This window comes from Drosophila navojoa, chromosome 5 (assembly GCF_054131105.1).
Source record: "Drosophila navojoa isolate 15081-1374.11 chromosome 5, UAZ_NAV_1.0, whole genome shotgun sequence".
Lineage (NCBI taxonomy): Eukaryota > Metazoa > Arthropoda > Insecta > Diptera > Drosophilidae > Drosophila > Drosophila navojoa.
This window is the reverse complement of record NC_142893.1, coordinates 8,589,071-8,604,853: the sequence shown is the minus strand read 5'-3', so window position 1 is coordinate 8,604,853 and position 15,783 is coordinate 8,589,071. Positions and strand designations below refer to the sequence as shown.

General features: G+C 36.5%; 1 protein-coding gene across 1 annotated transcript in view; it reads right to left on the bottom strand.

Annotated features, from left to right (window-relative positions):
• Window positions 1-15,783, bottom strand: part of LOC108654957 (uncharacterized) — a 41,688-nt gene that overhangs the window by 1,098 nt on the left and 24,807 nt on the right. Inside the window, exons 2-3 of the mRNA XM_018106582.3 lie at window positions 2,292-2,803; window positions 83-338 (exon numbers count right to left, since the gene is read on the bottom strand). Coding sequence (XP_017962071.1) covers window positions 83-338; window positions 2,292-2,803 — 768 coding nt within the window. The remainder of the gene's footprint in view (window positions 1-82; window positions 339-2,291; window positions 2,804-15,783) is intronic.

The window sequence follows — 15,783 nt, the reverse complement described above, 5'->3', positions numbered from 1 at the left end:
GTTCAGACACACACACACACACACACACAAACAAAAAAAAAAACTATGAATGTCAGTTAACATTTTTGGATGCTCTACTTACACCCACGTCGCCGGACTGCTGCTGTGCGGAGAGTGGAGGTGGCAGCACGCTGCGCACGCGACGCTTGCGCACATTCTGTATGCCATAGGGCAGCTGGTCGCTGAGCTCATCTGCATCCATTGTGCCCACAGCGTAGTCCTCCTCGCCCTCAATGTCGACGTCGTCGTCTGACGTCTCGCTGGGCATTTCATAGCGCTCCGGTTGACCGACTGCTGCTGCTGCACCTCCTGCTCCTCCTGCTACTTCTGCTGCATACCTACAAATTGCATATGCATAGAAAAATTTAAGCTTTGGCAATGAATTAGCGGCGATGCTCGCTCACTTGCAGCTGCCGGAAACGGCTGCGGCCGTCCGTAAAATGCGCTCAAAAAAGCAAAAAGTAAAAGAGAAAACAAACAGAAAAAAATAATAAATTCGCTTTTGACGTTTGCTATTTGCATGGCGTTAGATAGTTTTTAGATTCCTCTTTTTTTCTCCATTTTGTTTTTTTTTTTTTTCATTCATTATTTTTACTTTTTTGCAGCTGGGCAACAAAAGCGCATCATTTTGCATTCAACTGCAGCAAATGCCAATGAATTTTTTAGCTTTCATTTTGCGGCGTTTGCCATCCGCGTTTATATCTAGCGCGTGGGTTTGGAACGCTGGGATGGTGGGACGGGCGGCATGGAATTCGGGGCGTGGCATACACAAAGCTCCCATAGTAACGCGACTGTCGTTGGCTGCCAGCGGATTTCCTCTTTTTCGTTGTCAATGCTTTGCGCTGAGCGGCAAAACCCAACAGCGACACCACCAAGTACCAAGCACCAGGCACCACCCAACCGCCCACTCAGACAACTGCAACTGCAACCACTCACAGCGTTGGCGTTGGTGGAGTGGGCGCATTTTGAAGCGCACTTCAGGGCAAACACAACGGCTTTGATAGTTTTGTCGCAAACTTTGCGAAAATGTTTAGAAACGAATGGCTGTGTTTTCGAATTGTTGCCTTGGCCGTTGACTTAGATGAAGACTGGCCGGATTGGTAACAATACCTCCCCAAAAATAGAAGACAAAATGAACTTTGCTTTTGTTTCAACGAAATGGCTAAAGAAAATCTCTGAAAAATTTAGTTTCTAGTTAAACTTAAGTTTAGTTTAGTTTAAATTATTTTTTAAATTGTTTTTTTTTTTTAAACAATATATATATATATATATATATATTATTTTTAATTTATGATCTTAGCTGCTGATAAAAATATTTTATTATTTTATATATATATTTTCTTTAAATATATTTATTTAATACAAAATTAATCATAATAGACTTTGGCTATTTTCAAAAAATTTATTTTACAGATAAATTTAAATTTTAAATTAAAAATTTTATTATTTTTTATATTACATATATTTATAATTACAATTTTTAAATATGTATATATTTATTTTTTAAATTTATTCAACTTTTTAAATAAAATTAATATAGTAGTGTTCATTGCTTTTATATTATGAATATTAATCCATAAGTTTTATATTTATTTATATTAAAAAAAAAAGTTATTGTTACAAAATGCATATATATTTCGTATCAGCAGCTTTTATATTTAACAATAAACAACTGAGCCCTTCTCAAATATGCTTTAATTTCAACTACTAGACTTTGGCTTTAAGCTCAATACATTCATTAAATTCTCTGCCTGAGTAGCGCATTCATTTGTCTACTTATGCCCACACAAGATGTGGCATTTTTTTTTTTCTCTGTGGATTTCCCAGTCTTTTGTCTTCGTCAATCTTTTGTTGGTTGATTTCAGCTTGACGCCGAATTACGTAATCTTTGGCATGGCGCAACGCAATCGCCTGATCCTGCTAAGCCTGATCTACCCAGCGCACAAACACACACACACACCCACACACACACAATAACAAAGAATGATGAAGAAAGAGCAATGCTAGCGAATCAGCTTAAATGCATGCAAGGTCTGGCTTTTAGTTGATATGCAGAGCAAAGCTGCAGCCAAATCCAGCAGCTCAGCTGTGGGCGGACGGGGACTTACTGCTATCATATTTGGGGCACATTGAGGCATGTGACAGAGCCAGCAGCAGTTGCAAGTGCAACGTGACATCAATAGAGAGAACAAGTAATGTCTGCTGCTAATTTGCACTTGTTGTCCATGGCTGGGCATGACATGGGCAGGCATATACATATATACCATGTACAGGTGCTGCGAGCCACCTACCTGTTCATGTAGCTGCCACGACTGTGTCGCTTCTGTGGCAAATGCGTTTCTTCTCCTTCAAATTCAGCTGCGGCTTGCCACACATTGTTATCGTAGTTGTTGTTGTTGTTGTTGTCGCTATCGTTGTTGCTGTTGCTGTTGCTCTGCTGGGCAGCAAACATGCCTGCACCTTGCACAGCCGCATTTAAGTCAGACAATTGCGAAAGGAAGTCATTGCGAGCTGCCTCGGGATCATCAACAAATTGTTGCTGCTGTGGCTCCTCTGGCTGCTCTGGCTGCTGCAGTTGCTCCTGGGAATTTGCATATAGTTTTTGCTGCCATTTGGCTGTTGCTTTGTTGTCATTGTCGACGATGCCATCAATGTTGCCATAATCGTTCTCGTTGCTGCTGTAATAACTGTTGTATCTATTGTTAGCAGCGTCCTGCAGCCTGGACTCCTCGAAGGCCAATGCGAGCGTTGAGCGCCGCGTTGAGCTACCAAATCGTGCAGCAACAATGGCCAACAGCAGCAGCTGTAAATGGAACAAAAAAAAAAGAGAGAATACATAACTACAACAATTTTCGATTGTGCTTAAAAATAGATGAAGAAGCATTTCGTATGTGCACCAAGCAACATGGCCACTAATGCGTGGGGAAGGTCTCTCAGGCACTTGCTGCTGATTGATAAGCGAGTGAAACAAGAGCCCAGACACAAACTTCCTGTCGCAGAGTTCAATTCCCTTTTTGGATGTTGACAATCAATGCGTCGGCATAATGTCACAACCTTTACCCCATCCAACTGAGCAGACCTGAAACCCTAAAACCAAAACCGAACCCAAACAAGTTGTCTAAAACTTTGGAGCCTTGTCCAATGCCGGGTTTCACTTCACACAGACTCGGAGTCAGCGCGTGAGCGGGATGGCTGCATTCCACGCGCCTATTCTCGACTGTTTCGGACATGAAAAACTTTCGACGAGAGCAGCACTTGGACCTTCACTCTCCGCCTCGTTCTGGCTGACTTTGATTATGTGGTCTGATTCTCTATTTCGCAGTTTGCCTCTTGTCCTTTCTCTTTGGCTCCATCGGAGCCTTCAGGCCAAATAGAGCCGTCGCGACGCGTCATCGCATTTTGTGTTGTGTGCTGTGTGTTTTGGATTCCTGATAATGGCCCATGGCTGGGCCTGGTCCTGGTCCTGGCCCTGGCCAGGCTCTTGGCCTGCCGTGCGAGCCATGCGATAATATTCCGCACGCGTTGCTCTCTTGCCATATAAGCGGAGCGGAGCATATGTATATTATGTACTTTATAGGTATGTAGTCCTATATATCAGCACATTCATAATAAGCGCACGATACGTGACCAAATAGTTGGCGCCTCAAAAAAAGAAAATGCTCAAAAAAGGAAGAAAACTATGCAGTTCCTGGCGGAGCGTGGGTAATGGGCGAGAGATTGAATAATAAATACCCTGTACAAGAGTAATGTGAGTGCAGCATGTCGTTGAATAAATATATAAGCAATAATATGATTTAGTTTTGATGTGATATGCATAGCAAATATTATGCTAAAAAATATGAAAGATATATATGCTTTATGTAAATCAGATAAATATATAACATTTTTTTATATATTTTTAAAATAATTTTGTATAAATAAACTAAGATTAAAAAATTTGTATTAATTATAAAAAAAAAAAAATATTTTAAATATAAATATCAATATATTTTAAATATTTTGCTGTTTTAGAAAGATATATAAAAAACATATCAAAAAAATTTTAAATGTATGTACATATAGAAAAAAATATGTATATTCAAATTAAATATTTAAAAAAAATATATAAACAAAATATGTTAAACATTTCTCAATTTTTTTTAATTGTACATATTAATGTGAAAAATATATGAATGATTTTTTGTTAGTAATATAATAATATTATTTTTAATTTAATTAAAATCATTAACATACATACATCCTTCAAATAATATGAATAGTAATAATAATATTTAAATTTAAAAACTAAAAATAAAAGTATTCCCCAACTCTACGCCAAATTGTGAAGGTATGAAGCGCTGTAAATGGCATAAATCTTTCACTTTGGACTACAAGTTCTTTTATCTCCATCTAGTTTTACATGCATACAACACACACAGACACATAGAAATGGCACACATATATATATATGTGTGTGTGTGTGGATGCTATATAGAAATACAAGTTTCTTGTTGCTGTGGCTTTATAAGATTTCTTTTATGTCTGCTGCTGTGTGGCATTTCCTGCCTATCGTCGCTTCGCACTGCCGCAAAACTTCTTTCATTTGCGCTTTTTGCCTTGGCACCCAAGTTGCCATATCCTCGTCGCTTGGCCCCAGCCCTGCGCCGATCCACCACAAACCAATTGGAGCCAAGTTTTTGGGGCAAGTTTGTCAAACTATTTGTATGGAATTCACAATTTCTGTTGATGAAGTTTCGCCCAAGCCGCTTGCTGCTGGCTTACGATGGCCGCGTGATCTGCGTGTACAAGTGTTTATGGAATTGAATACTTAGTGCCGGGGCTGACGAAGCCATGGCGGCTGTGCAGCAGTAGGTGACAGTTGTGCGCCGTTGTTAGTCGAATCGACTGCCTGTTGGTCTTACAGGTGGCTTTGTCTTAGTTTAAGGCATCTTCTGCCGATTTAAAGTTGTCAGCATAAGCTGCTTTTTCCCAGTCCAGTTGGGTCAAGCCGAAAAAGGGTCGCCTAATCCCAGCTGCAAATCCCTGTCACACGCTCGTCTCAAGTATTTTTGATGTCTTGCTCTCATTGGATTTTAGGGTTTGTTTTGATTTCACGCAATTTAATTTAAATGTATATAATTTTTATATAATTCATTGTTAAGCAAAGTGCATAAGGCATTTATCATGCATATTAATCCTTGCCGAGGTTGTTTGAGCACTTTTTATGCCTCTTTTAATGAACATTAATTAAATAAATAATTGCTTAAATAAATATGGATGTGCGCACGTGTCGAGCACAATTGAAATCATAATTTCATAATTTATTAGTTCACATTTACAGCCGTTTCTCTGTGTGCTGCATTATGCATAACTCTTTGTGTGTTTTTTAAATATTTGCTTTGGTTTACTGTAATACCTCTGTGATATAAAAAATAGAGAAAATCTAGAGCTTATATTTGCATAGAAAATGTGTGCTGTTTTTTAAGTTACATAAGCAGAGTTCTGCTGCTGGCAGTGCTCGACTTGCTGATACCCTTAATGCATTGCCAAGATAATTTGCAGTAGTTTATTTTGTTAGCATACCTTAATCAATACATTTAAAAATCATTCTCTCCCAACAAATTGCATTTTTCTCTCTTAATTTTATTCATAAAACTATTTTCATTGTCATTATTATTATTAAATGATACAGAAATAATATTAACAGAATTCTGTTTAAGCAATATTAAAATGTATACTAATAGTACTTAATAAATTTTAATATTTACCAAAGACAAAAATAACACGCTTCACTACAGATCGACCGAGCCACACTATATAAAGCAAACGACTAACTGAGCTGCGCAGCAGGCCTGCCTTTATATAGTAAGTGAACGAGTCACTCGAAACCCCACTCTGAAGCCTTTCTCTGAGTGTAGCTTGATCGACTGAGAGCGCTGATTGCTGATTGGCGCTTGCTTCGCTTCCGTTACAGCAAGTGCTCTCGTTTACTTCGTACACGCACACATACGCACTCTAGAGCCGTTTTCTAGAGTCCAGCATTGATCGACTGAGAGAGAGAGAATGCTAACTGTTGATTGGTGGTTGGTCTGCAGCTGCTCTCACTTAAAGCTCTTTTGCTTCACTAACACAAGCATACGCACATACGCCATGCAGCCTTTCTCGGAGTCTGGCATAGATCCACTGAGAGCGCTAACTGCTGATTGGTGCTTGGTCGGCTGCTGCTCTCGCCTCAAGCTCTCTCCCTACTTCCAGGCACACTCAATCGCATATAAACGCCTCACTCAAATCTTCTGCATCAGCTGCAGGTGCTCTCGCTCACTCCAATACACGCGCACACACACACAAACTGCAAATTGATTATAGAGAGTACTAGAGCCAATTTTGTCTCTTGATGTGCGAGTTTTTTCTTCCTCTGCTCGTTACAAATTTTACCAGAAAAACGTAAAACTCTCACTGCCTATTTTTAGAGGGGTTTTTATTATACATACATACATATTTTACATACATTTTTTTTATAAATATAAATATATATATTTTTTTATTTTAAATTTAGCCAATTTAAACACATTTTAGTTGCTTTGGATTATATTGTTAGTAGTTATTAATTTTGCTTTTTTATTTAAAACTGAGTTATTATTTTTTTTTGTTATTTTGTAATTATTTATTATTTTTTTTATTTTTTTTTTTTTTTTTTTTTTTTTTACCCAGAATTTTATGTATATTTTCTATACTTCTTTTTCCTTACGCAGTTTTAATTTTTTTCATATATGTTTCCTGTTCTTTTGTTTAGGGCAATTATAAATTTAAAACAAAAAATCTGTTTGCATTAAAACCTTTTTGTTATCACATAAATTCTTGCATATGCATTGAATATTCTAAGCCATAAAATAAACTTATTTTGCATTCATATTTCAGCAATATCTGGGCAATCGAACGTCCATATTTGTGCTTATGTTTTGACTGTCCAGAAAATGTTTTCATGCTTGATTTGTTTATTTTTGTTATATATTTTTCAATATTAAACTGATAACAAAGTTTTGCCAATGTATTTTTGAACTTAGTTTTCTATTTTATAATCTTTTTTTTGTATTATTTTTGCTGCTGCTGTCATTCAATTACATTTTCAATCAAACAACAATCCAACGCTCCATGTTCAACTGTTTCGCACACTCTCACACGTACCACAAACATATGTAAAGTGCCGATATATATGTATGTCTGTGTGCACATATATATACATATATTGCATAAATTTGTGACCTTTGAGTTTTCAATTCAATTTTGTGCACGGCAGCAATTGTTCGAACAAAACTTTGTCCTTACACCCGAAAAGCGCAAAAACAAGCAACAAAAATACACATACACACACACACATGCAAACACCTGCACACACACACACACACTCTTGCAGCGGCACGTAGGGGCACACTCTGCCTCAATTTGCATGCATTGAGCGAGTGCCCACCGCAGGGGGCGTGGCGCCGTTTTCACTCAAAACATAAAACAACAGCAAAAGTAAAAAACATTTTTTAGAACATGAAAATTTTACATTGCTTTTTTCGATTTGTTTTAATTGTTGCGCTCGCCTCATGCTGTAGCCGTTGTTGTTGTTGTTGTTGCTGCTGTTGCTGCTGTTTGTTCAGCAATACTTTGCTGTTGTTGCTTGTGTGTTTGGCAATCCATGCGGCTGCTCTGCCGATTATTGGCAATTGTCAAATATTAGTTTTTGTTATGGTTTCATCAGGGCGCAGCATTTTAATTAATTTCAAAGTTTGCCAATTTCAAAACTTGACTACAAGTTGCCCTTTCATTTATTTATTTTCGCAACAAAAACACACATTTTTCGAGAGTGTTTATAGGTCAATTTGGCAATTTTGATAAGTACATTTATGTTGGCTTGTTGAAGAAAAATGAGAGAATCAACTTGAGTTAAGACAGACTTTGTTTGAGCTACATACATATATATATTCGTCTCCATATGAAATGTATGTGCTTTGTGATCAGTATAAACAATTCATTTCTTAAAAATGTTAGGACTGAATATAAACTCTAAAGAAATCTAAGAATTACAAATGATTATTGCTGTAATATGATTTTTTTTTAGTTCTTTTCAATTATTATTATATTTAAGGGACTTCTTTTGTCTTTTGGCTCTTTGTCTCTATTTGCCAAAATAGTTTATATTTTACCTAGCTTACAAAATTTGCCTACTTATACATATTACTTCCTTGGCCATGTTTTGGCTCGTCCTCAATTTTTGCTTTACCCAAATTAAGCAAGGAATTTGTGTCAAAATGTTGGCCAAAAGCGAGAGTCTAATGATGCCCCAGCACCAGACTTTTCCCCTTTCCCTTTTAGACAAGAGGGACCTGAAAGGTCGTTGCTTGAGCTGGTTGAAGAGGTGAAGCCGACTTCCAATGGGCAACAAAAACAAGGAGCACAACAAATTGATTGTTCAAGTGGGGAAGACGTAAAATGTTGACTCAAGCTTATACATACATATATGTATGTGCTATAAATAAATTGCTTATTAAACAACCCAATGCAGTTTTAAGAAAAATTTGTGTACAAAACCTCGATTCGACTTTATTACTAGCTACTTAGCCTCTGGACTATATGAAATCCTGGCTATATCCCGAATGGCTTCATTCAGTTCATTAAGCATAGCTCATGTGAGAGACGTCTCTGTTAATTTTTGCTCTGGTCTTTGAGGTTTTCTACCTAATGTTGCGCATACGTCACGTGCGCCCCATAGATGACACTCGGTGCGTTTATTTGCCAAATCCACTTGCTGTGCTTAGCCGTGGCAGAGCTTAATCACCTGGCCGCAGCCGCACGTGCATTACCTCAGAGACAAACACACACACACTCACACATACGCCCTCGAACTGTTTGTGCAATGTTTTTTCATGCTAAGACCTTGAGCTTGTTGTTGGCTCAGCTTAAATGCAACAATTAGTGGCTCACATTGGCTTTTGTTGTTAGTTGCTGGTTTTTCTTTATGATCAGGATTTTCCCACACTCACCATCTCTCTCACTCACTCACTCTCTCTTTCTCACTCTCTCTCTCTTTCAGCATCTGTGTGTCTATATTAACTTTTGTCATTTGCTGTCGTTCCGCGGGATTTTGCATTGATTAAACCACTTCATTGAAAAGCTATTTATTAATTTCAATCTGCTAATGCACACACACACACACAGACACAAACATGCACAGCCACTTAATGCAATTGTCAATAAAAATAGCTTTGGCTTGAACGTTTATCGTTCGCATTGTTCTGGCTGGCGCGCTCGCATGCATTAGCGAGTGCAGAAATTATAAAAGCAAACTGTTGAGGTTTTAATGAAAATGCGCTCTATGAAGAGTACATTAGTACTCTATCTATTGTGTTAATAGAGACTGTTATATTCAGTTAGCTTTAATAAGTGATCAGAGTAGTTTCAAATCATGTTTCACTCTTTAAGTCAAGTCAAGTCTGTTTTAATCTGTTAAAAAGTTCTTGAACTCACACATACACACACACACACACACACACACACACTCAGCACTCACACATACGCACGCATACAGCGAAAGTTTCTGCCACCAGCTTCACGCGTGTTTGCCTTGATTTCCATATTGATTTATTTAATGCACATAATGGCATTTGGCGATTGTTCGATTGTGTGTCTGTGTGCGTGTGTGTGCGTGTGTGGCATGCAACAAGTGCCAATGTGTTAAATGCAACTCAATATACATAAATTTATCGAGCATTTGGCTCCAGGCATGCCACGCTGCACTGCACTGCACCTAGTGGCTGAATAACTTCACAAAACTTCACTTGGCTGTTGCCATTCAAGTCAGCTTATTGGCATGCATTTGCATGTGTGAGACTCGCTCTCTCTCTCTGTGAGTGTGTGTGTGTGTGTGTGTGTGTAAGTTCAGCATATTGAAATTGTTGCCATAGCAGACGTAATCCTTGCCAACGTTCCCAGTTCACAAACATGAAAAGGCCAAGGCGCCAGCAACGCGAAGCTGATAACAAAAAAATGTAATAAACGCCAGGCAAAATATTTGTCAAATCAATTTCAATTTCAATGTAGTCTAGTGTTTGTGTCAAGGACATACACATTCGCACACAGACACACACACACTCACACAGACACACAGCTAGTATAAAAATTGAATAAGTTAAGAGGCGTTAGCTATGTGCGCGCCAGTTAAGGTTAGAATCTTGTGCTGATTTTCCATTTTATATGCATTATTTTGCCTTTGGCAGAGGCACACACATACATGTGTATATGTGTGTGTGTGTGTGTGTGTGTGTGTAACCCACGCATAACACTTTTGTTGAGCGACGCTTGGGCGAAAGTTTTTAAGGTTACGTCGACAAATGACACTTGAAGCCATTCTTGGGCCATACACTCTCCCACTGGGACTATCCATGATCTGTTCAAAGTTGTGGGCAGAGCAGACGCCAGTGTATTGGCCCCAACTAGTTTGGCTAAAGCAGAGCTGCAGCAGCACTTAAGTTTCGAGTGCAACTCTTATGTAAATTTCAAGGATTTGCTAAAATACTTTGATGGCTTTAGCTAAATTAATAATATGAAATTTAGTTTTTGTTTTTTATTGAGTGGTAAACATTTCTGTAGATATTTATGTAATATTATCTAGAGTTAAAAGTCATATCTGTACTATATATATATAATTAAAATAAACTTTTCATTTAAATGAAATTGTTAGTAAAGTGAAAATAAAAAAAATTTAGAGAAATAATTAAAATTAAGTTAAAAAAAAAAAGGTTTTTATTGAAATAAAATTAGAAATTAATTGTTATTTATCTATATATAAAAAATGTATTGATAATTAAATGAATTGAAAACAAATAAAAATAAATTAATTTAATAATTTTATACAAAATAGAACATTTTAAAATTTCTACACTAAAATGTTACCTAATAGTCTTGAAATAAAATACTAAAATAAATACGAAAATACTGAAATAAATACTAAAAATACTGAAATAAAATACTAAAATAGAATACTAATTGCTAATTGCTTATGGTATATTCCATTATACTCTAAATATATACTCTAGGCTTACTCCAAATATTCCACTCTATATGCAATACATTCACAGTAAGATCTTTGCTGTTAGTGTATTCAGTATTCGTTGTCTCGCGATATTTGCATTTATCCACTTTATTTACGCAGAGCAGTTATTTTTTATATTATTTGTGAAATGCGTGTATTTCTTTCTTATTTGCAATTTTGGTCCTTTGTGCCTAACGGGAATACAACATGACAGTGTGACAGTACAGTTACGACTGCCTGTATGTGTGTGCGTGTGAGTGTGAGTATATTGGGTTGGGTGAAAAATTATTGAAGACACTGTTGATGGACGACGCATTGGGGCTGCTTTGCCATTGTATGCGACATGTTTTGATTGAGGTATACCACAACAACAACAGTAACAACAATAACAACCACTGTGGGAAATAAGTCTGGAATCTTTTGGTTATTTATTAAATTTACTGCCGCTTTCAGGTCGCTCGGTCGCTAGGGGAAACGTTGCCAGCGCCTCTACCACGTGCATAAATTCTGTTAAAAGCCGCTAAGTAAAAGGGCTAACACATTTTGCTCACATACCAAATTAAAGTTGACCAACTGTGAACGGCCTCCGGGCAACCACTCAACTGCTGACGAGTGGGCGTGCCGCCCTTGGTGAAAGCAAGGTCAGAGGCAAGAGCAGGAGCAGGAGTAGTAGCAGGAGCTGGGGCTAGGCAGTATTATAAATTCGCATTAAAATATGTCAAAATATGACAAAAGTCTCTCAACGTTGCCTTTTGCTCTTATTTCCTTGGTAGCTCGAGTAGTGCTTTGATTGTTTGCTTTTGGGTCTTGGGTTTTTATTTGCCCTCTCGCTCTCTCTCTCTCACTCTCTCATAATTTCTTGTGTACACAATACAATTGAGTTGCCGCCGTTGTTGTTGTTGTTGTTATTATTGTATTTATTATTGCTTTTGGCACTGTGATTGCTTTTGAGCATCCCAACCACCCAACCACCCAACCACCCTAGCTACCCAACCACACCGACTGGGCTCGATGACAAATTGCTGACTTGACACTGGCTGAATGCAAAAGTGTAATCTCACATTGATTAAGTTAAGTTTCCGACAGTTTGTCAAGCGTCAATTGGGGGCGTATATAAGAGTGAGAGAGAGGGGGAGAGCGACACACACATAAATCAAATATGGTAAATGTAAATAGGATGGGATATTCAAGTTGCTTTAGGGAATTATGCAACAGAATCTAACGCCATTGCTGACCATACAATTTATGGTCTTGGACGGTATTCCGGGTCGGAATTTCTTAATTAATTTGGACTACTGCATTATGGAACTTATTTTGCTTTTCTGATTTATGAAGGAATAATTTTATTTAGATTTAGAAAACTTGCTTAATGAAAAAAGCGAATAATTCAATAACATTTTATATAAATTTTAAATATATTCAAAAACTCTATAAATCTATATCATCAGACCATGCAAAAATGGATTTCTTTAACTAAAATTTACCAGCAAAAATAAAATCCAAAGCAGATTGTTCCTTCACACTTGATAACATTTAACATAATTTCCATCTCTCATTTACTATTTATATATTCAATTTAAGTCCAGCTTTCTCTTTATTAGCTGATACAAAATCCCAGCCAGAGCTAGGTCTCTACACTTTTTTCTCTCAGTGTACGCGTCGTGTGAGATGTGTTCATAAAGCTGTCGCCTTGCCTTGGGCGCCTTATGCAACTCTTGTTTGGTATTTACAACAAATTCTCACTTATTTCTTTTATGTGTGTGTTTGTGCATTTCAATCAGCAGAGCATAGGAAATGGCCCACAATTTGGATGAGAGTTTCCGGAACTTTGTAGGACAGCAGCTGTCGCAGTGTGGCAAACATTTTTGCAATTACACTTTTACAGTTTGCTCAAAAAACAATTTCTAGTTTGGCCCAAACGAGAGATTTACAATTGTTGACATTATTTTCGGGCCATAATCTATTTTTTCTCTTCTCTTCTCTATACTAGCTCACTTCTTTTTCTGCCATTTCTCTATTCTATTGCAAATTGTTTAGTTACGTCTTCGTTTTTGATTGTCAGAAAGTTTTATTGCAGGCGTTGACAGTAATAAATATTGTGTGCATCTCACTTCCGGTTAGCTCCATTTATGGCTACGCCACAGCTCGGAGCTCTTAATGGCCCAGCCTCTATGTCTACACACACACACATGCAACTCGAATAGCAATTGAAATTCTTTGTCTTATCGTTGTTCGAGCAATTGTTGTCCTCGTCGAGTGTTTTGTGTCTTGGCGATGGATGCGTGATAATATTGTATAAACACTTTTTGAGTAAAATATATATTTGACACGTTATTGTCGAAGTCTTACAAATATTTGAGATTTTTTAGATTAAGCTGCAGTGAGCTCTGCCATGGTTGAGTGGAATAAATATTTGAATTAAGTTGAACTTTAGGCAATTTGTATGCGATCTAATATAGAAATATTCAGATACATATTTCTCACACATTTATATAAAAATTATAAAAATGTGACAAAATAAAAATATAACAACGTGTTAAAAAAATTATATATGTACATATATTTGATGTACAAATTTGTAGCTCATTCAAAGAAAGAATACAATATAAATATCCAATTATAGTTCATTCCATTTAATGTTTCCGGGTACTATATAAAGGCAGCCCTTATTATATACATAGCTATATGAATAAGTAATGGACCAGTTAAGAGCAATAGCAAAACAAATAGAGATCTAAGAAAATCAACTTGAGTTATTAGCTAATTAATATACATATTTATTTTTCCTGCTACATGAATAACATTATGAAGTGAGATGTTATTGAACCTCAACTAGGTTTGCGTCGAAGGCGAATGTTGGTGACGAATATATGTATTTCCTGGTCATACTTCTCTTCAAGCAGTTTTGTCATTACAAAAAACATTCTATTTGGATGCTTCAATTCCTGAGCTAAGCAGAAATTTTCCCACCTGCTTCACTAAGAAATTCATATAAAATACGTCGTACTTTCGCTAAAAGTTTTTCAATAATTTAAAGCTGAGTCTTGTTTGACTGGCAAAGTTTATGAAATACTTCAGCAACAACATGAAACGGCTATCGCAATTTAATTATCGCAAGTAGCAACAACCTTGCCTAGCCAAACACATATTTCCATTTCGCAAATTTTCATTTAGTCGAGAGCTCCGGCATGTTTCGTGACACGTGTCCATCTCTGGTGCATGCTTGTGGGGCATAAAATGTTGCGCACTGTTTGTGGCTGGCAAAGAAGCTCTAATTTCATGCAGCTCGTCGTCAACAACAACCAGATGCCAATTGGTGCACAAATGCATCGAGTTCTGCTAATTTCCTGCATTTGTCTGCTTTATGCCGGCTGAATGTTTGCGGCAACACTTTAATGAAATTCCTCCGAGAGCAGATATTAAATTTCTTATCTCTAATATGTTTCATAGCTGTTTAAGCACTTTTGAAAGTGATCTCATATTATATAGTCTAATGCCTGATATCTGTGGCACTCGTGAATTGATTGCAGCTCAGCAATGATTTGATTTTTTCTTCACAAACTGCGCCAATTCGAGCAGCTCTCGAGTTGTTATATGAACCAGCTGAAGTTGTTTTTTTATTTGCTTTGACTCTGGTCAACAAACAAGCAAATTGTGAAAAGTCCATTGTGTGCAGCTGCGGCTCCTCTCTTTGGCATTGACTTGAGAAATAACTAAATATACAGCAGGCAGAGAGCAGAGAGGAGAGCAGAGAGAGAAGTAAGAATAAAAATAACCCCTTTTCACAATTCAAATTTGGTTTACTTTGGCATTATGCATGACTTCCAAGTGGTCCAAGTAGCCATAATATAGCATTGTGCTTAGTGTTATTTACATGCAATGCCAAAACAGATTGCACAGATACCAATGTCTGCAAGTGTGAGTGTGTGTGCGAGTGTGCGGGTGTGCGTGTGTGGATAACGGTAACTCGGCCGTTCGAGTGGCAATTTGTGCGTGCAACGAAGCGAACATTTGCCAGCAAAACACTTGAGAGACTCAGCGCGCAGCTTATAAAGTGGTTATAGAGATATATGTACATATATATGTATATATATTATATATATATTTTTTTGTAAGTTATACAAAAAAGAAATATATATACATATATATATATAAAAGAAATATATATATATATATAAATATATATATATATATATATATATATAAAAGAAATATATATATATATGTATATATATACGTATAACTATCTAGGCAACTTAGAGGTATGCAATTTCGAGAGGGCTGTATGGAAAGTTTTTGCAAGCTATAAGCATTTTAGCTCGCCCACTCATAGTCTAGTCTATATGTATCTTTCGATTTTATGAATAGACCTTGGAGAGGTTCGTAAGAGCACTTTAGATAAGTTTCTATTCATCCACATGCTTCTCTTTTGCTCTGAGTTGAGATTTTCTCTAATCAACTTATATCCTATAAAAATATATGTAGAATATAAAATTTAATACATAAATTAAATTGCCAAAATATTAATAAAAAAAATATGTATTTTTAATAATTAAATTAGCTAATTTATTGAACCTTATAAAAATTATTTACCACTTGAAATATTTAAACAATTATTTTAAAGTATTTTAGTATTTGATTTATTTTATTATTATTTTTTGTTTAATTTCTGACTATTTTATTTTGACTATTTTTGTTTATATTTTAGTAATAATCATAAATTTTGT